At 41.0% G+C, this 21,116-nt stretch overlaps 1 protein-coding gene across 5 annotated transcripts in view; it reads right to left on the minus strand.

The window, feature by feature from the left end:
- LPAR1 (lysophosphatidic acid receptor 1) overlaps window positions 1–21,116 on the minus strand; it is a 124,706-nt gene that overhangs the window by 30,475 nt on the left and 73,115 nt on the right. For all 5 annotated transcript variants that reach the window (XM_037035915.1, XM_037035912.1, XM_037035910.1 and 2 more), the window contains one exon: window positions 17,189–17,936. In XM_037035915.1, the coding sequence (XP_036891810.1) occupies window positions 17,189–17,936 (748 nt within the window). The remainder of the gene's footprint in view (window positions 1–17,188; window positions 17,937–21,116) is intronic.

A 21,116-nucleotide genomic window follows, 5' to 3' on the forward strand; every position in this document is an offset into this window, starting at 1 on the left:
TGATGTATTTCCAGGCCACTGTGCCCAGAAAGTGGTTAGACAGCGATGGCTCCAGCATGGGTGACAGGGTTAGGCCTGTGAACGTTTGGAAAAAAAGAGAATGGGGGGAAAAGAAAGTTTGTCTCTCTTTACCGAATGTTTCCGTCATTCAGAAACTGAACTAAAAAATTCTTGTATTATGTTTTTTGAGTGATGAATATAATGTTTTTGATATGCAGTTCAAAGGCCACCAAGCATTTTCTCTTTTGAAATTATTTCTTAAAAAGCGCTGGTAATTTTTTTCAAAGTGTTGTGATTCTTATACACTAATTAAAACTACTATAATATTGAAGTGTGCTAGATACAGCCAAAATAGCAAATGTTCCCTGCTTACAAAAATCAAAGAGAGCAACAGTTATCTTTCCTTTCATTCCTCCTTCATGTTCAAATTTTGAAATATTTTTTAAAGATTTTATTTATTTATCTTTAGAGGGAAAGGGAAGGAGAGAGGGAGAAACATCAATGTATGGTTGCCTCTCATGGGTCCCCTGCTAGGAACTGGCCTGCAACCCAGGCATGTGCCCTGACTGGGAATCGAACCTCAATCCTTTGGTTCGCAGGCCTGCACTCAATCCACTGAGCTACACCAGCTGGGGACAAATTTTGAAATATTAAAGGCAGCCACAGAGCAAGTAAGGAGCAAAAAGAATACCAACTGTCGTTTCTTTTTCTTTCCTTCTTTTCCAACTACCTTCCTTCCCACCTTCCTCTTTCAATTTCACTTTTAAAACATTAAATGGTAGCAGCGTAGCAATTATGGAGCAGTAACACTCAAATTGCAACTCTTGGGTTGGGGTACAGGTTCCTGCAAACACTGTATTATCTTCAGCAACTTGCAGGACCCCTTCAGCCTCAGTTTTATCATCTCTAAAATGGGACAGCTATCTGTACTATCATACCTACACACTACATATACCTGTAATGAAAATCTTAAGAGATTTTATATGTCAATGGAGGTACCTTAGTATATATAAACCAAAGTTACATAAAGCCTAAGCACTTTTTTATTTTAAAACTGATGTTTTCTCTCATAAACTGGCGAAAACAGATACTACATTCTAAAGGTGACTGGTTTGTTACTTTACTTCTAACAAAAATTAAAATATTTGACAGTAAATTTCATAGTTGCTTTTAGAATAAACAGGGGGAAAATAGTGTAAATGCTTTAGTCACATTTATTAATGTCAGGCATTATGAAAAGGGGAACCCCTTTTTATTACATTTCATTTTATTTTCTCATAAAGGAAGACCTGTTATTATCTCCATTTTGAAGACGAGGAATCTGAAGTTTCAGGAAATTTAGCAGTAAGTGGTAAACCTGGGATATCAAAGCAAGGAGTCTGGTCCAGAGCCCACAATTAACTACTTGACTGCTTCAGATTATTCTCTAGGTCAACACCCAAAACAAGGGCAGGGAGCTGCGGTCTGGGCAGGTCTTTGTTGCTCTAAGGCAAAGAGTGCCCCGTGTGAGCCGAGAGGTCGAGGGTGGAAGGCATGCCCACCCACGCTGCGGGGATACCACCCCAGATGGACACCTAAAGATAAACGACGCCCCTGGCATAAACACTTCAGCAGCCTACAGTGGAAATGGTGCTCCCCGCAAGTCCCATAAGAGGAGAGCACCGTGACAGACCCAGAGCCAGCTGACAAAGCAAGTCAGGGCCTCCAAGGCTCTATCTAGGTCTGCAAAGGTCCAGGAGCAGAACAGACTGCTGCTCCTGACGGAGACCAGGCAGAGAACGGCCCTGGGCAGAGGGGAAGGAAACTAGATAACAAAAAGCAAGAAATCAATAAGAACAGGAATCAGGAAACAAGAAGAGTCAACTAGCCAGAAGAAAACAAAACGAAACTGCAGTGAAGCCGGAAACCAGGAACACAGAAAGGCCCCGGCCCTCAAACTGGGCCCTGAGCCACCTTGGGGCTCCACAGTGAACTCCGAAGAACATTGCTGAATTCTACATTTGAGGGGAACCGTGACACACCCATCTGTTGGACGCCACGTGAACCACTAGCATGGAGTAGTTCACAGTTTCAACATTAGATGGCATTACGTGCCTTTCGATGACGTCATGTCCTTGCAAGGTCTGCAAGGATAAAAACTCAAGTATTGCGTAACACTCAGTGTGGAGTAGGGATGAAGAGGGCAGCGTCCCATCTGATCCCAAGTTTCGAAAAGTTGTGCACTGCCCGGCAGGCATACTCATTCCTTAATCACTGCTGTTAAGAATTAGATAAAAATAGCCCGGATCAGTGTGGCTCAGTTGGTCAGGCGTCATCTCACTAATTGAAAGGTTGCTGGTTCGATTCCCAGTCAGGCACATGCCTGGGTTGTGGGTTTGGTCCCTGATCAGGGCACATATGAGAGGCAACTGATTGATGTTTCTCTTTCACATCAACATTTCTCACTAGAATAGATGTTTCTCTCTTTTTCTAAAAAAAATTATTTATTTATTTATTTTTAGAGAGGGGAAGGGAGAAAGAGAGAGAGAAACATTGATGTGTGGCTATTCCCTGCATAGCCCCCACTGGGGACCTGGCCCACAACCCAGGCATGTGCCCTAGACTAGGATTTGAACCAACGAGGATTGAGCTACACCAGCCAGGGCTCGATGTTTCTCTTCCTCTCTTTCTCTCTGCCTTCCCCTCTAAATATATATATTATATAGTTAAATAATATATAATATATATATAAGTATTTCTTACAATGTACGTGTTTTTGTTTTGATAAAATGGCTCCTAATTTATTAGAACCTATGTACTTGTTAAGTTGCTTTAACTGCTTAACAAATGAAACTGTTAGGTAGTTCCTTTGGCCTAAAGGTACCATGAAAAAAAAATGATGGAGGCAAGAAGGTCACTGAGAATTACGGGAACCTCTGCATTAGGGATTAAAATGGTCTAGGGAAGACAGAAAAGACCTCAGACATGAGTTCTGTGAACCTATGTTCAGAGTCTTTCAGATCCTTTAACGTGGGATCAGTATCCAGTCCAAGAAAAACCTGTCCCGCCGAGTTTGGGAAGTGAGATGGGTCCTGATCATTCTGGCCTGCCCCTCTTCTCACAATACAATGAAAATCCAGCACAATGCAGATTAATCCAGGACTTCAGTTCTCAACATAGCAATGCGATCATTCAATGAAAACCAAGTAGGTATTATGCAATACTGTCTACCAAGTATTTACAGGCCTGTTATCTTGCATCTTACTTAATCACCTGAGGTTTTACGGTTTCTGCCCTGCCCCTCATGACACAGACAAGGAAACAGAAGCTTGGAGCCACTGAATACCTTGGCCAAGCTGACTCTGCTGGTATGCGGTAGGGCCAGGATTAGAATCCAGGCAGTTGGCACTTCGGAGGTGAAACTGTTACCTCCTGTGCTGCACTGTTCAGCTGTTAGGCACTGAGGTTTCTAAAGAAATAAATACACATTAGTTCTTTACATGGAACAAAATACTTCATATAGCACATATATTCAAATGAGACTAAATGCATTTCTATGGTTGTTTATTCCTAGTCTCCAGATCCTGGAAGAGTTTCCACCTCTTTTCTAGGTTTGCCTATGTCTATCCTCATGAATAAATGTAATGTAAATGGTTACAAAATGCACCAGTAAGAGGGGAAAAAAGCCATCCAATATTGACATGAATGTAACTAAATATTCTCATTCCCTTGTGGTGAGAGTATATATTGGAACAAACTTTCTGGAGAACATTAAACGTAAGTAATCAAAATTCATAGAGTCTCGGTGAGGAGGGTAAAGATTCATATAAGATAATATTTACCTCAGTGTTATTTGTAATTGCAGAGAGAGGGAGGGAGAGAGAAACAGAGCAAGAACAACAGAACCTAGACGCCCAGTGGTGATACAACGCTCCATCATTTGGATGTGTTGGGTTTTCTCTCTACCCTCACCTTCCCTTTCTCTCCTCACCCTCTCCCTTGCAAACCAGGCGTACAAACACGCACGTGTGGGGTCAGTCCCAGCCCTCAGCCACTGTTAAAGTGGTACCAATAAAGTGTTCATTTTCAAAAAGGTAAACAATAGACACAGGAAATAAGCAAGGACAGGTTTAATGCCATGTAATTTAAACCAAAGCCAAAGATTCCTATCACTGTCCTTCTCGAGCTTTGTGTGACTGAAGTACAGATGCCTGGAGGCCAACACAAAGATTCCGCTTCTGCAGGTCTTGGACAGGGCCCAGGAATCTGGCTGTGTAATGAGCATCCCAGGTGACTCAGATGTGGGTGGTCCTCGGACCACACTTAGAGAAACACTGAAGTAGTGAAGCCCTTCATGGTACAGATGAGAAAATTGCTGTAGAGGTTAAGTGCATGGCCCAAAGTCACCGCAAACAGTAAGCGGCGAATCAGGAATTGGAATATAGTTGATGTCTTCCCAACCACACTCCCATCACATTCTTGCTTAGCATTCCAGACTTTTTTTTTTTGCTACTACTTAATAAGCAGCAGCTACAAAACAGTCATAGCTTACATTTATGTGACACTTCCTGTAAAAATAGCTTGCACAATCATTATCATATATGATCTTCACAAACTATATTATCTACATTTGGAACTGAAATTCAGAGAGATTAAGATTCTTGATTCTCGCTTAAGATTCTTGCTTTTGTATTATATACATTCAGGGCAAAGTAGTAGGACTCAATGAGTCTTGGGGACTCGGAGGCACTCAAATATCAACATAATTACCCTTCTTATTTTTTTAGACACTCTCATGACCATATTGACTCAGGAAAAGTTAAAGCTGGCAGATAAAATTAATTTCAAGTAAAATTAACAGTCAAACTGTACATAGTAAAACTTATTCCATATTAACTCCCCAAATACTATTGATAAAATTTAGCTATAAAATAAGGCCAAGGAAAGTAAATGTGGGAGGAAAAAGAAAAGTGCACGATGGTACACACTTTGTTACAATTTGACATGTGCGGGAAAAAACTCATGGATATAGTAAGTATTCATTTTATAATCTATATGAAAGCATTTGATTCCCATAAAAATTTCAGTTAAATTAAACATGAAAATAAATGTAGCCAACTAGAAATGTTTTCATGGTGTTACATATTAAATTGTTGAAAGGACTAAAGTAAATACCTTCTCAACAAAAACTGAATGTTACTCCTGAGTTATATATAAGTCTATACTAATAAACATATTACATAATGTCCTCAAAGCTTAATCAAAACAATGGGTCAAAATCTCTCATAACCAAAATAAACTACATAGCAATAAAGCTACACACGACATTATTAAGTTATAAGTCAACAATTTCTGAGAGGCAACACATTGAACATGTAACTTACTAGCAGTAAATCACTTATAATGCAGTGTATTACAGAGAGATCAATACATATAAATGAATTTTCTAATTCTATTTCTAAGTTTTTCTGTTTCTGCTTCTAGTACCTTTTAAATTTATGCATACTTTAAAAGTGGCTGAACCAATTCAAAGTGAACTAAAGAAATTTCATTATAAAATTATGTCCATCTTATTATCTTAGCAATAGCAATATAATCATTAATAGTACAGTTAAACTTACTATTCAAATTTGGTTTCTACGGCGTTCTCTTCCACTCTAAACAAGTTGTTCTTACGTATTGGTACTTGTAAATATCCTAAGAGTATAGGCCAGGTGCCTTAGACAGTGTTTTTTAATAAAAAACATTTTTACCCTCCCCCCCAAGCCATTAGAATTTGCCAAATGAAATAGAGCTAGCGCTCGAATCTCTGCAACTGTTGTTTATTTGATCATTATATATGTGCTTTGTAGGCTGTCCAAACACAGTCCCTGCTGCCTTCCTTCAGAAACCCAGCTGCTCGATTTACAGCTCAGCGTTTCCTGCTGGGCTGGAGCTGTCTCCGAGGCAGCATTCCTGGGCACCGCGTGCTCAGCAAGGTGAGTAAAGCAAATCCCCGGGCGTTACATGGTGAATCACTTGCTGGCTACGGCAAAAACTCGTCAACTCTTCACTTCAGTCTCCCGTGCAGATGCTGTGAGGCTGGGCTCCTAACAGCTAGCTTCTCTCTCCCCAAAGAAAGGGAGTAACTCCAGCAAATGAACTCATGCCTGCCACATGAAGAGAAGCTTTTTCAGGGGCAGAAATGCCCATTGAGAATGAACTCATGGAAAACCCTGCTTAACACGCAGCGCCCTTTGTGTGGACAAAAGTCAACGAGGGCAGGATAAATAGGCGAAGCCATGAATTTCCAGGCTCCCGATGCCAGGTTAAACCCCACTTCTTCAAAAAGCCCCTGTGACTGCTGTGTCACCCCACCAGCACGTCGTGTTTGCTTTGGATCATTACAACAGCCCCTCTATTGGTGGAGGCAGCCCGCCAGGGTTTAAGTAAAGCCATGACCACACTCGGTCTAGACACTATCATCTGCACTAAAACACATGAATAAAAAGGAGCTTCTTGGAGGCATGGGCTCTAGTTTAGTCCTCAAAAAAAAAAAAAATCACAGGCAGAAACACAAGAAAAAAAGCCCTGTGTTTATATTGAAAAACAGATTTCATTAAAATGTTTTCGAAGATCCCCACAAAGAATATGTAGGAGATAATTCAGTTTTGCGCCAGAGGTATACAACATTCATTACCTGTTCATAAGCACACATCATTTCTGAGAAACAAATATAAGATTCCATAAACCAGATATGTCCCCTTATTTATTTCTTTCCAGACAACTCAAAATAAAAGTCGGGAATATTAACTAAGCGAAACTCCTCACGTACTTAAATTGACCTCCAGGATATCATGAAAACCTATAAGGCAAAGAGGAAAATCTGTACACAGAAAGTTGCTTGTCAACTAAAGTGTTTAATTGACATTAATGCCACGTGTGTTGGGGTTGCCAGATAAAATACATGATACCCAGTTAACTTTGATTTTCAGATAAAAAGGAGTATTTCTGTTAGTATAGTTACAGCCCATGCAGTTATTTTTATTTGCTAAATTTGGCAATTTGCATGTGTGTGTTTATCGTACGTGTATCTGCCAACATTTCCTGGCAATGACATTTCAGTGATACACACTGTCACTAGAGACCCTTTCTTACTTTCCATAGGATGTTACTTTGCACATGTGGAAATTCATCACTTCTGTAATAGGTCAGTAACCATTCAGATTCATTTATTTTATAGCCAATTCAATGATGCGGATCTGTTAACCACAGTCAATTTTTAAAAAGCGGACATATATATCAGTGCAAAAGGCAGCAAAAATATTATAAGCACAGAATTACCTTAAAATTATGCAAGTCTCCCTTCCCACTCCCAGCAATTTACATGAGATATGCAAGTGGTACTTGTATTTCAAATCACAGTGCAAAGAGAACCTAATAGGAAGAATTCCTCTGCCTGGGTTGACGCGGCAAACTCCTACGCATCATCTTAGATGATGCCTTCTGCGTGCAGCCTTGCTGACATTGTCCAAACAGAAGAGAGCACTCCCATAGCACCTCGCACACTTTGTTTACCACACGGTATTGTATTGATTTGTTTAAATTACCGATCATGATCTACTAAAATGAGAATTCCTTCAGAACAAGGTCCGTGTTTACATTGACCATTGCATCCCTATTCCTTAACAGGGGGCCCAGTCGCCATTCCATACCTGTTTGTTGGCAAAATGACTATTATTAACCAGTTCACACTGGAACCTAGACTAAAAAATGTCCATGACAGGTAAGACGTGGAACTGCCTTACAGCTACTTTCTAACAAATATTTCTGTAAATGAGACTCATTATTAAATCACACTGAATCTCAGGCTATACAGGTATATTTTGATTATTACTAGAGAACCTGTAATACTCCATCCAAAGTAAAAGATGTATTTCATTTATTCATTCAAAGAGTGTCTAGAGTTTGCTGAGTGGTTGGCCTTGTTCTAGGTGTTGGAAAGTAAGACAAAGCCCAGCAGTCACGCAGTGTCCATAAGATGCTCAAAGAGATTCCTGCATGAATAGCAGTGAGAGGTCAGAAGAGAAGTCAATTTCCTTTTCCTCCCAGGTGAACGGTGAAGAAGCCCAAAAAGAGGGAGTCACTGGTGGTCACACTGCGGAGATGGGACTAGACAGACAACGGCAACAAAGTCTCAGGACCCATCCATTTGCCATTTCTTCTGTCTGTGCCAGAAATGGCCCTTCGCTGAGGGTCAAAAGGAAACAGATGAGGCCCTAGATGGTGAGCAGGCCACTAGCTGAGCCTAAGCCTTGCAGGTCCATCTGAAGGGGCTGATGACCCTTTCTAACCGATACTGACAAACTGGCCTGTGGCATTTTAATGATCAACACCATTTTTTAATCATCTCTGGGGAGTGACCAGGCCCCAAGTGCCATATCTTGTGGTGCTAATAGGAATTCTCAGACATGGGGCTGAGGCTCAACAAACAAGGTGTCAGCAATTCTGCAGGACAGATATAGTTTTGGAAAAGCAAACACCAGTCAGAATACAATTCACGGCCTGTTATTAGAAACAACAGCTGCTAACACACAATAGTACTTATGTACCATGTTACAGAAATGAAGCACCATCCCCACCATCAAATTCCCTATTTATGCATGCTGGCCTGTGGGTGAGTGTGGGTGTGTCAGAAAGAAAAAGAGGAAGAAAGAAGTGGGGGGAGCAAATGTACACGCAGATAAGACCTAATAGTAGTAATAATGCTTGCTGCCACTGGGCGTTTTACGTTAGCCAGATCACGTGCCAAGTGCGTTTACATGAATCAGCCAGTCTAATGTTCACAACTGCTCGATGAGAAAGGTCCCACTGCCTTTGTTTTGTTAATTCTGAAACTGAGACTCAGCAGAGAGCTTAAGTCATGAACTCATGGTTATGCAAGCAGTGAACGAACAGTCAGAGTTCAAAGTCTAAGCTCTCAAGCCCAAGGCAACAGTGATTCCCAGTGATCACCACATTCACTCAAGGAATCTTTGCATCTCTCATAGCCTTTACCAATAAAGGCAAATGACCGTCCAGCACATATAGAAAATGACAGGAATCTCCTCTAGACAAGGTCTGAATCACTCTCATCAGACCCAAAACAAGAAAGAGCTTCATGTTCTAGCAGCTCTGCCCACACCTCCAAAATAACTCTGTTAGGTTAATGTGGGTTTTTTGCTTCTGTTTTAAAGCTTCTTTTGAGTAAAAATATTTGAATAAAGTTGGGTAACAAAAGGTTTAAAGACCTGGTATATGAAGCTTGCTTTCTCTCTTGACCGGGGCCCAAGCTTTGAGATCCGGGCAGCCCTCTGGGTCTTCTGCAGTGTCCGTCCTGACCACACCCACAGGGCCACGCCAGCGCTGGCCAAACAGTCAAAGCTTTCATGAATATGCTCTCAGGTTCTTCCTCAAAGAGGCCTTCAGTGAGAATCCACAGGGACCTGAGGAGACTTGGGTGAGCTTTGGTTCCTCTTCAGATCAACAGGATATGCAGCTGGTCACTTGTGGCCAGGGAATAAGAAAGTCTTGTACCCACTCCCTTCCCCTAGCAACAGGACCACTGTGAAACCTTCTCTTCCTGTCACATGGCTCTCCACTGGAGAGTAAAGCAGAAATTCCATTTCTTTGAGACTATCCTCTGTAAATGCACCACTCCCTTGAATAGGGGATATATATCTAATGCTAATTATTAAAGAAGTTGATGGGAAGGAAAATCGTAGTCTTTTGTTTTTATTCTAATTCCATTTATGTTTTCCAGTAGAAAAATCTACAAGGCCGATCCACAGTAGCTGTGCCCTTATCATTTTATTCATAGAGTAATAAATTGAACCCTAAATAATCTTAAAAAGCAAACTGGCCAACGTCATCCTCTGGATGAAGGGACAGAGAAACTAATGCAGAGGGAAAGAATCACCCCATTAGTGGCAGAGTCAGGAGCAGATCCCAGAAGCATTCTGCCTCCGCGAACACAAATGAGAAACACACACACAAATACAATGCTGCTGTTAAGAAAGCTGACAGGATGCTAACGTGCGAGTACGCACTCGATAATGTGCGAGTAAGTCAGTTCCTAGTGAATTTTGTCAAAGATTCATTACAAAGAGTTGGTTATAATGAGGATAAATTCAAGGGGACCCTTTCTGTGGGTGCCAGGTAGGTGACAGCCAGCGCTGACACCTAACCCTGGCTAGTTGCATCAATACGTATTTATGTTCACAAGGAAGAAAACAATGAGAGTGCGGATGGGACTGAACCAGGCGAATGTGTGGGCAGTAAGAACAGCCCGTCCTGGAAGTGAGCAAACCTGGGTCTTGGTTTGGGCCACCAATTAACTACATTTCTCAAGTGACTTGGAAACTTGAATTAGATGGTGTGCTTTTTAAGTACCCCTTCAGCTCTAATTCTAAATCTAGACAGATCCTTGCTTTTAAAAAAGAACAAAAGTTCTTCTTTGCCATCTTTACACAGTGGAAGAAGTGCAGGGTTGAGCTCTGCACTTCAAATGCCAAAAGAAAACATAGAAAGAATATTAATAAACACACAGGAAGACAGCAGAGCCTGCAAGGAGGGCAACACACGATCTGGGCTGAGGAAACCATTCTTGGTTTATGCCTGTTTTTTCCAGTGTCCCTCCCACCCAATGCCTGTTTTCCCTAATAGAAGTGTGTCCATTTGAATGATAAATTATATCATCATTACATCATCATGATGGGGTCAGCCCTATAAGAAATTGGTTTTCTTTATTTCAGGGAATCCTTCCGCATCTCCAATCATCTGGAGACAAAAGCCCAGACTCTTTGGTACGTTGTGAACACATTGATCTCTCCCATCAAAACACCTCCAGATATACCTACCATTTGCTAATCACACCTGACCACTGTCAGCTCCAAATCACCCCTGCTCCTACAACTGCTCAGCTTCCCCTCCACCGCTACTCCATGGGATGGCGGGATCCTCCACAGTGATCAAGACAAGCTCAGTTTTGCCTCCTCTGGGAGGTCCTCCCCTGCCGCCACTCAGGATTACTTTGCCCATCCTTCTCCTAGCGCGTGGACCCAACTGTTCTGTAGTGCTTTCCTAGTTGCCTCTCCTACACTGTAAGCTGTGGAAAGAATGTTTACCTTATTCGTTTCTATCCCTTAGCACACAATTAGCACTGAACAACATGTTCAATGAATTAAAGAGAGAAGTACATAAGAGATGTGCTAGACAGTGTTGGCCAAATTATCTTACATCAGTGCCAACAAGAAACGATGGGCAGAAACTCATCTGGCCCCACCACTATTATCATCACCAGTAATGGTTTCTTGCGTGGTGTGCACAAGGTCATGGCCTACAACAATCCTGCCACTGAACTCCAGTTCTGCCGCTGGACAAGATACACACCCTGTCTTAACTCAGGTCCTTCAGCACGACGGGACAAAGACAGCTTTCCTTGGTGTAATATTATAAACAGGGTATGGGCAGTAGTAGCCAGTACTGACCCTGGCACAGAGAACATGGGTAGTAAGGGGCACTTCAGCTTCAGCGGTGACCATTTCCAGTCAGAATAAACCACGCTAGAAAATGAGTGTCTCCTTTTTCTTCCACAGAAGGACAAGCCCCACCTAGATTTTCGGTGCTCTGAGTCCCTCACTCTGTCCCCAAAGCTCATATGCAAAAACCTCAATGCTATAACCATTATTTTCCCCTTCCAAATGTTGGCTTTCCTCCTTTCTAATTATCCCCAGCACAAGTGTCATCCCAAAGAACAGAGTGGGAAAGGCAAGGACTTACAAGCTGAGACAGACTGTGGTCAAATAAGGAAGAACTTTTTGACTGCCACTCTGATTCAGCAGTGTACCGAACGCAGAAAGAATTCTTGGTAAAATGTCAAGTGGGGAGAATGCAAGCCTGGGGAAGGATTACATGACTTCATGCTGGGACAATAAACCCTCAAATTAACTATACCTGTAACAAAACACTCACTCAATCACCAGCCGTCAGTCACGGGTCTGCCGCAGCCAATGGTGGAAAAGGGCTGAGAAAACGAGTCAAGAAGGTCACTGCTGGAAACAACAGAGGAAAGGAATGCTCTCTTAAAGCTTTCTCGTACCCGGGGAACAAAGCGCAGGCCACGAGCAGTATCGACAGAAACCAATGGGGTCACAAAGTTTCAACTGAAGAGCAAGGCACTGTTCTAACTTCAGAACAAAACCCAGCATGTGCTGATCACTGTTTTTATTAGAAAGATAGAGGATGGGAGGAAACTGGAAAACTCTTGGGCTCTGAGACCTAGAGTGCCTGACAGGAGCTCCAGCTCCTGTACGTACTGAGCCGTGTGACCTTGCACAAGTGACCTAACTGCTCGGTACCCAAGTTTTCAGCTCTGAAAGATGAGGGTAACAAACAGATAATGGTACCTGTGTGCAACAGGGCTGCTATTTACAAATACTAATTTCTGTGGTAGAACAGGACTGGGCAAATGATGAATGTTACATTGAGCTTGACAAATAAAAGTATTAAGGTCCAGTACTCACTCAAAAGCAGCCTATACATAACCTGTGATTAAAAAATGGATACCGGTATTGTCATCGTAAACCTCAAAGGTGCCTTTATTTTACAGTGACTCCTGGGAATTCGACTTGTTGACCAAGGAATCCTTTTCCTGATCGTGAAGACTCGTGGCCTAAAATGCAGAGGTCACTTTGATGAGGGGAAATGGAAACAGAAGGTTTTCTACACAATCAAACTATAATCATCCCCCTAATAAATGACAGTAAGATAAACAGATTACTTATTGAACACCCATGTGGCCAGTCACTTTGCAAGCTGTTGTATTTTGACTGGGAGGTAACGTGGAGAGAATGCACAACCCATCACTAAAATCCCTGCCTATTGTCACCAAGCTGGTAATCTGGCAGAGAAGATGGATGTTCAAAATCAAACGTGAACCAAAAACAAACAAACAACCCAAAACATTGTCAATAAACGAATTTACAATAAGAAGAGCTTCAAGACTAGAATTTTTGTTCCTACAAGACCAACCCATGTCCTTCAGGCAATCGCGACTACACGGAAGTCAAGCCATGGGATGGATGCCTTATGCGAACGGTATTAGACCACCTGGGCAAGTACCTGCTCAGGATTGTGAATTCCCTATTCTACGCCTTCTAACCACCCACCCCATTCATTCTCCCAGCCTTGCTCCTTTCCTCCAAGAGGCTACAGTCTAGGCCCTGGGCAGTTCAGTTGGTTAGGGTACCATTCCAAAATGCCAAGGTTGAGGGTTTGAACCTCAGTCAGGGCACATACAGGAAATAACCAATGAATGCGTGAACAAGTGTAATGACAAAGAGATATTTCTCTCTCTCTCTCTCTCTCTTTCTTTCAAATCAATAAAAATAAAAATTCAAAGGCTGTAGCCCACTTATTTAATTTATCTGTCCTGTATTACAGTCACATCTACACATTGCCTCACCAAGTTTCTTCACCTATTACCCTGATTGCAGTTTTCCATGTGCTAAAACTCTTTCCATTACATATCTATGGAGATAATGCCATTTTTTTCCAGAGGTAAAAAAATATCAAACCTGTATTCGATCTTTGTAGAGTTTATACATTTAAACTTCAGAGGGCAATGTTATTTCTGCTATTTTCAAGTTTAGGGTTGGTGTGCTGGGGTGGAAGGGGCATTTAGGGCAGATATACTGCATAATTTTCCTGTTCCAGCTTTCTCATTTGTAATGCAGAAATGAATATTGCAGTATATAATGTGCCCCTACACTTTTTGTGTGCATTATACATGGGATTATTATATCCATGCTATGTAATCATTATACCCATTGTATAATATGCATCCCTATTTTTCCCTCAAAAAATTGAGCAAAAAGTGCGTGTTACACACAACAAAACAGAGTACACTGCAACTGTCACCTCATAAACCTGCATTACAGGTTCAAGATAGTTCTCATTTGACCTGCAAAGCAACCTGATGAGACACGAAGGTTAATTTACATGAGTCATTAAAGCAAACTTCATACTAGAATTTTTAAGCACTATACAGAGGTCAAAACCAAAACAAGAACTTGGCACATTCGTACTCCAAGTTCAGCAGTCCTTCCCTGCCAGCTGACCTACAGACTGTGGGCATCAGCACTTGAGGTATAACAGAAAAAGTGTCCCCCAGAAGATTCGTTTCATCCATATCATGGAAAATATGTCCTTTTGTCGCAAGTAGGCTCAAGGTTTCGGGTGACAATTAAACATAGAAGGAAACAATTTTTGTGGCTCTACTAAGCTTTGTTGGATGGAATGAGATGATCTCATACTTGAGGGGCTGGGGTCCCCGGTGGGAATATTATCTAAGGGCCCAGTTAGTCACAGACAGGGCTTTAGTTGTGTCAGCAATTCAAGGTCTCGTTCTTATCCTTAAGATCTACGTGAGGGTCCCAATCAGGAGACCCAGACAGGACCTCCAGGATGCACTTGCCTTGTTCCAAATAAATGGGACCAATGCCTCACCCCAAGTGCTAGTTTATTCGGTGATAATTAGGACTGCATCTCTTTCCAGTGACTAAATTAATGTCAATTGATGTCACTCCCAGAGTTTCGGAGATGCCATACCATCAGTCCCAGGTTACATTCATTCAACGCTGCTTTATAAACTGGAGCAAAGAGCATTACAGGAACTTTCCACTGAATTTCCATGGGAAAAAATGGAAATGCTCAAAGATATTTTTAAAAACATTAAAAAAAAAAAACATGATCAAACATTATTCTGTGGAGAAAATGTAATTCAATAAGGTAATTATTTAAACAAATTCTCACAGGGTGAACTTTTAAAAGAGGCACTCTGAACTCCAAAAGAAATGTTCTGTGTGTGTCCTTTCCACGGGTCAGTCTCAGGGGTCAGAGGAGGATCTGAAACTCAGATGCTCTTTAATTTTCTGAGTGCTTAAATGAAGAAATAAATATAGTCTCCCTGATTGCTGCCATGCATTTTTACATCCAAGAAAACCAAGTTACTTACAGGCAAAAGTTATTTGAGGGCACATAAAAGAATAAAAACCTTGGACCCAAAGAGGACCACAGCAAGACACATCGTGATTAAAATGCCAAAGATTAAAGATAAAGAGAGAATCTTAAAAGCAGCAAGAGAAACGAAGAGAGTTACCTACAAAGGAGATCCCATAAGACTGTCAGCTGATTTCTCAAAAGAAACCTTACAGGCAAGAAGGAGCTGGAAAGAAGTATTCCCAGTCATGAAAGGCAAGGACCTACATCCAAGATTGCTCTATCCAGCAAAGTTATCATTTAGAATGGAAGGACAGATAAAGTGCTACCCAGATAAGGTCAAGTTAAAGGAGTTCATTACCAGTAAGCCCTTATTATATGAAATGTTAAAGGGACTTATTTAGAAAAAAGAAGATCAAAACTATGAATATTCAAATGACAACAAACTCATAGCTATCAACAACTAAATCTAAAAAACAAACTAAACAAACAACTAGAACAGGAATAGAATCATAGATATGGAGATCATTTGGAGGGTTATCAGTTGGGAAGGGGAAGGAGGAGAGTAGGAAAAAGGTACAGGGATTTAGAAGCATAATTGGTAGAAACAAAATAGACAGAGGGAGGGTAAGAATAGTATGGGATGGACAAACCAAAGATCATATATGCACAACCCATAGACATGAATTAAGGGTGGGGGAGTGCTGGAGGGAATGGGGGTACCAAGTGTATGGGGTTAAATGGGAAAAATTGGGACAAATGTAATAGCATAATCAATAAAAATACTTAAAAGTATAAAAACTTGCTCTTCACCCTAAAATATAAATTGACTTCTAGTATAGAAAATTGATAGAAAAAACATAAGTTTTCAGACAGATGACTATCACAGAACGCTATTAATTCAAAACCATGTTGTACAGTAAATCTATACAAGACTTGAAATTCTAACCAACATGTATGTAGTAACAACTACAGAATGTGAAAGATGACTTATTTAGAAATAGGCTCATAAAAATATATAGTTATTAATATAAAAAAACACTTTCTATCTGAAAATCTATCATAGAGACCAGAAGGCAAAAATTCCACAACTGCATTGTAAGAAAACCCTGTCATCAACAAACAAGCGCTGGTGAGGACGTGGAGAAAGGGGGCCCTGGTGCTGGGGCAGTGGGAATACAGACTGGGGCAGCCACTGTGGAAACAGTGGGGCATTTCCTCCAAAAATTAGAAATGGAACTGCATTATGACCCAGTAACCCCACTTCTGGGAATGTATCCAAAGAAACCCAAAACACTGATTTGAAAGAATATACACACCCCTGTGTTCAGGGCAGCGTTATTTAAAGTAGCAAAGATTTAAAAGCAGCCCAAGTGCCCATCAGGAGACGAGTGGATAAAGAAGCTGTGGTGCATTTATACAATGCAGTACTACCCAGCCATAAAAAAGAAAGAAATCTTACCCTTTGCAACAGCATGGATGGACCTGGGAGTGTATTGCGCTAAGTGAAATAAGCCAGTCAAAAAAGACAAATGCCATGTTTTCTCTTATATGTGTAATGTAATGAACAAAACAAACAAAATAGAAACAGACTCATGGATATCAAGAATAGACTGCTAGCTGTAGAGGGGAGGGGTTGGGGGCTGGGTGAAAAGAGTCAAGGGATTAAGCAAAACAATAAAAACAAAAAGACTCTTACACACAGACAACAGTACGGTGATTACCAGAGGGTAAATGGGGAGGGGGAAGGCTTGGATGGGGGAGGGGGATAAATGGTGATGGAAGGAGACTTGATTTCGGTCATGAGTACATAATATAATATACAGGTGATGCATCATGGAATTGTATACCTGAAACCTCTGTAATTTTATTAAGCAATGTCACACCAGTAAATTTGTAAAAAGAAAACCTGCCAAAAGCTGAAATTTTTAATACTTGATAGCCAGACTCATCAATGATGTCGTTCATATCATATTTATACAAACCCTGAGATATGTGTTCCCCCAAAGCTGCTTCTATAACTATACAAGGACTGGCACACTGACATCACCACAGAGATTTGCTAAAAAACACTTCACCCCTTTGCAATTCCTAATATTCATATCGTTGTTTGCCACTATCATAAACTAATGCAGTTTATATTAAGACATGGAGAGCCTGTAAAGTAAGTAACAGTGAAGACAAAACTTACCAAGCACAATGACCACCGTCTTCAGAAGACTCATCATGGTATCACGATTCCGCCGGGGGCCAGAACTATGCCGAGACATTCTCATAGTCCTCTGGCGAACATAGCCAAAAATATGAGCGTAGAGAACCACCATCACGACAAAGGTCACCAGGTTGAAAATGGCCCAGAAGACTAAGTAAGAGTCACTGTAGAGGGGTGCCATGTTGGAACAATTTTCAATATCACAGATGCAATTCCAGCCCACACTGGGTATAGCACCCATGACAATGGCCATGGTCCAAATGACCACAATCACCACCACCACCCTCCGGTTGCTCATCCGTGTGTGGAGCTGCATGCGAAAAACTGTAATGTGCCTCTCGATGGCAATAGCCAGTAAATTGGCCACAGATGCCGTCAGGCTGGTGTCAATGAGGCCCTGACGAAGGAGCCACGTGCTGACGGTCAGTCTCCGAGTATTAGGTCCTGTGTTGAACATCAGGTAGAAGTAGGCCAGCCCAGCAAAGAAGTCCGCAGCCGCCAGATTGGCCATTAAGTAATAAATAGGGAAATGGAAGCGGCGGTTGACATAGATTGCCACCATGACCAGGAGGTTGGCCAACATGATGAAGATACAGACGGTGATTCCGAGTCCCATCACCAGCTTGCTGACGGTGTTCCATTCTGTGGCAAGGTACTTCCCACTCCGGTTGTAAAAGAAGGCAATGGACTCATTGTAGAAGCACTGTGGTTCATTCATGGCTGTGAACTAGGGGAGAAAGGAAGAAAGATGAAAACAAAAGAAAAAAGAAACCACAAATGTACATGTAAAGGTGTATAGATAACACGAGAGTTTTAGGGTAAACGTGGTCCCCCGAAAAAGCAAAAAATGTGAAAATCTGATCCTGCATAATGTTCTGTGATTATACTGAAACCTCAAGGTTTCTCACTGTGTTACTGTCCTCGAGATTCTCAAGATTAAAGACAGTCGGGGTAAAATAAATGACAAGGTCTGGACTTGGTGGTTGAACATCATTGAAGTCTACTAGAAAAGCCACATGGCCCAGAAATCTTGCTTAAAATACACGAGAAAGATGAGAATTCTGCAGAGCATTGCAATTGCAATATTTACTATAGTGAAATTGACTTGGACCTGTTATTTAGGGAATCTGTAAACATAGTTGGTTTATAGATAGGGTATTATTGGCCTATTATTCAGCATTTCTGTTCTCACATAGAATGTTCCATCTGTGACAGACATTTTCAGTGCAAGTCCCCACAAGGGCCATCAGTCTCAACATTTCAAAGAGGTCACTATGGATCAAAGCTTCTTTGCCAAAAGCCAGCGTTTGCTGCTTGACATTCCTGTGGGCAGCACTGCTTACCCCCACAACGCCTTCTCCCCAGAATAGCGTTCGTCAACCAATCTACGATGTTTGAGAGATTTTTTTCTTTCTGGAGGGCATAAGAAATGTCACCTAATAGAACATCCAAAGAGCAGCTGACACCTTGACACTGTTTTACAAAAAGTGAGGTATACTTTAAATTAAAGTTATATCTTTTAAAATGTAGAGTGATAAACAATGTATTATATGTTTTCTTATTTTTCAACATCATCAGCTAGAATGTATTTGCTTATCATTTATACCTTACTTGAATCCCAAAAGGATTCAGGACATTTATAACAGAATAACATAGGTAGTCATTAAACTATTAAAACAAAATTAGAAAATAAAATGAACATAGAGAAATTAGAAAATTACACATCAAATACAGTAAATCACTTTTCCTGAAGCTCTAGGTTTATTTGAGACTCCTAGAATCAGAAAATATTTCTTGGAGACAGTTCACGTCCTAACTTTTTCTTTTTGGTGTGCACTGCATTTAATTAATTGCTTAGCAAATGTGACAAGGTTTAACCACTATTTTAAAAATTATTTTTCTACTTTTCAATTACCGTTGACATTCTAATATTAGATTAGTTTCAGATGGGCAGCAGAGTTAACCACTGTTTTAGACCAAATATTCTACCGAATACCCACAGGTTATGCATAAATGTTTACCAAACTCTGAAAGTTCCCAAACAGTAGGAAACGCTTATTAAATGGTCAGTCTTGTAACTCCTCCAGACACCTACAGTCTCTGTTCTCATGGAGGTGTCAATGGCTTTTTGATTGGGCTTCTATCATTGCACACCCTATGTTGCATAATTACTCATAGTTTAATGTGTCTGTTTCTTAAAGAGATCATAGTCCAGGGGAGGAGGGAAGACCTTGTCTTACACACGTTGGTATCTCACATACCTTTAACAGAACCTCATTCATTTGAGATATGAGAATTGGGTTTGTAATGCTCCATTCCACCCAACTCTCGCCATTACTCTAGTTGGCAAGAAAATCTGATTTTCTTGCCTTTTGGTTTCTTGACCTCACCTCTGATGACCTTCTATTTCATTACCCCATATCTGCGCTCTCCCATGGCCACACCCTGGACTTTGTAACCATCAGAACTGTCTCCCTTTGGAAATAATTAATTTTTACATTCTAAATACTCACCACATTTTCCATTCTTCCAAATTTCTCATTTTTACATCACTTTTTTGGAGTCCTCTACTTTCTTAAGCATGCTACCCACCCCCAGTGGATTACCCTCCCTTTATCCAACTTACATTCCATAGTGTACCCTTTCAACATCTTTCTCACTAACACAGGAACAGATTATCTTCTTGAAACTTTAAAGTCAGATGTCCTTCAGAATTCTGATTGTTTCTGCTTGCAAGACCAGTTACACAGCACATAATCAATATATGATGTAACATCCCCAAATTTGGGACAGCACTCCATAATCATACACAGTAATTTCTAAAGCAAAATACACTATTATAGACACTAAATTTGATAAAGTTTACAAATAGCCTCATATCCATCTGCTCAAAGCTAGTTTTGCCACTGAGTTATGAAAGATTTTGACGTTTTCATGCCCTATTGAAGTTTCTACTTTCAGATAAGGAAGCAGAGACCATTATCCTTCAGTCTCCTCACCCCACCATATTGCAAAACAATGTCTTAGAACAACATCAGTCTTGGACGAATGAAATTGGTTGCTACTTCCACACCTACACCAAGGCTACGGAGATGTGTCAGGGAAAATATCATCTGTAGCAGATTGATTCCAGTAGAAATTCATGATGCCTATCCTCCACTGACATTTCAGTACCAAAAGAAACCTGGTTATCTCTTAATTATTATTCTATATCTTCTCTACAGTGACTATTTTAAACTTACCTACTGTTCTCTTTTAAGGCCCATCTTCCCTCTCTTCCTCAACAGTTGACAAAGGAGAACAAGAGAAATCGTCAGATTTGAACTCCTTCACCTTTCTCCCGCCAGAAAGTCAAATTACCTATTCAAGAAGCCATCCTTTCCTCCTCTCCTGTGACATTGGAAAAGGCGCACCCTACCAGCCAAGTGTTCTGAATCCCATCCACTTCTACCAAGTCCAGAAACTTGTTCTGTAATTGCTTTCTTTCCCCTCTTGATATCTTCAATTTTCTCCCAATTCTTCTCTCCTCTTCCCTGAATCTTTCTCTATCCACATTCAAGTTTAGTATCTGCCATCCTTAAAAAAGAGTTCACATGACCTCGTATTTACCTTCTACCGTTGATTATTTTTCTCTTTCATGGAAAATGTTCTCTATTTCTCAATTAGCTATAGGATGGCTGCTACTCCCACCCCTCCCCCTACCCCTCTTACACGTCCCCTACTGGGGACCTACCCCACAACCTAGGCATGTGCCCTGACTGGGAATCGAACCAGCTACTCTTTGGTTCTCAGGCCCACGTTCAATCCACTGAGATACACCGGCCAGGGCTCAGATGATGTATTATAAAATTGTAGAGCTGAAATCTATATAATTTTATTAACCAATGTCACCCCAATAAATTCAATG

This window comes from Sturnira hondurensis, unplaced genomic scaffold (genome assembly GCF_014824575.4).
Source record: "Sturnira hondurensis isolate 20B ecotype Veracruz unplaced genomic scaffold, ASM1482457v3 Scaffold0022566, whole genome shotgun sequence".
NCBI classification, from domain to species: Eukaryota; Metazoa; Chordata; class Mammalia; order Chiroptera; family Phyllostomidae; genus Sturnira; species Sturnira hondurensis.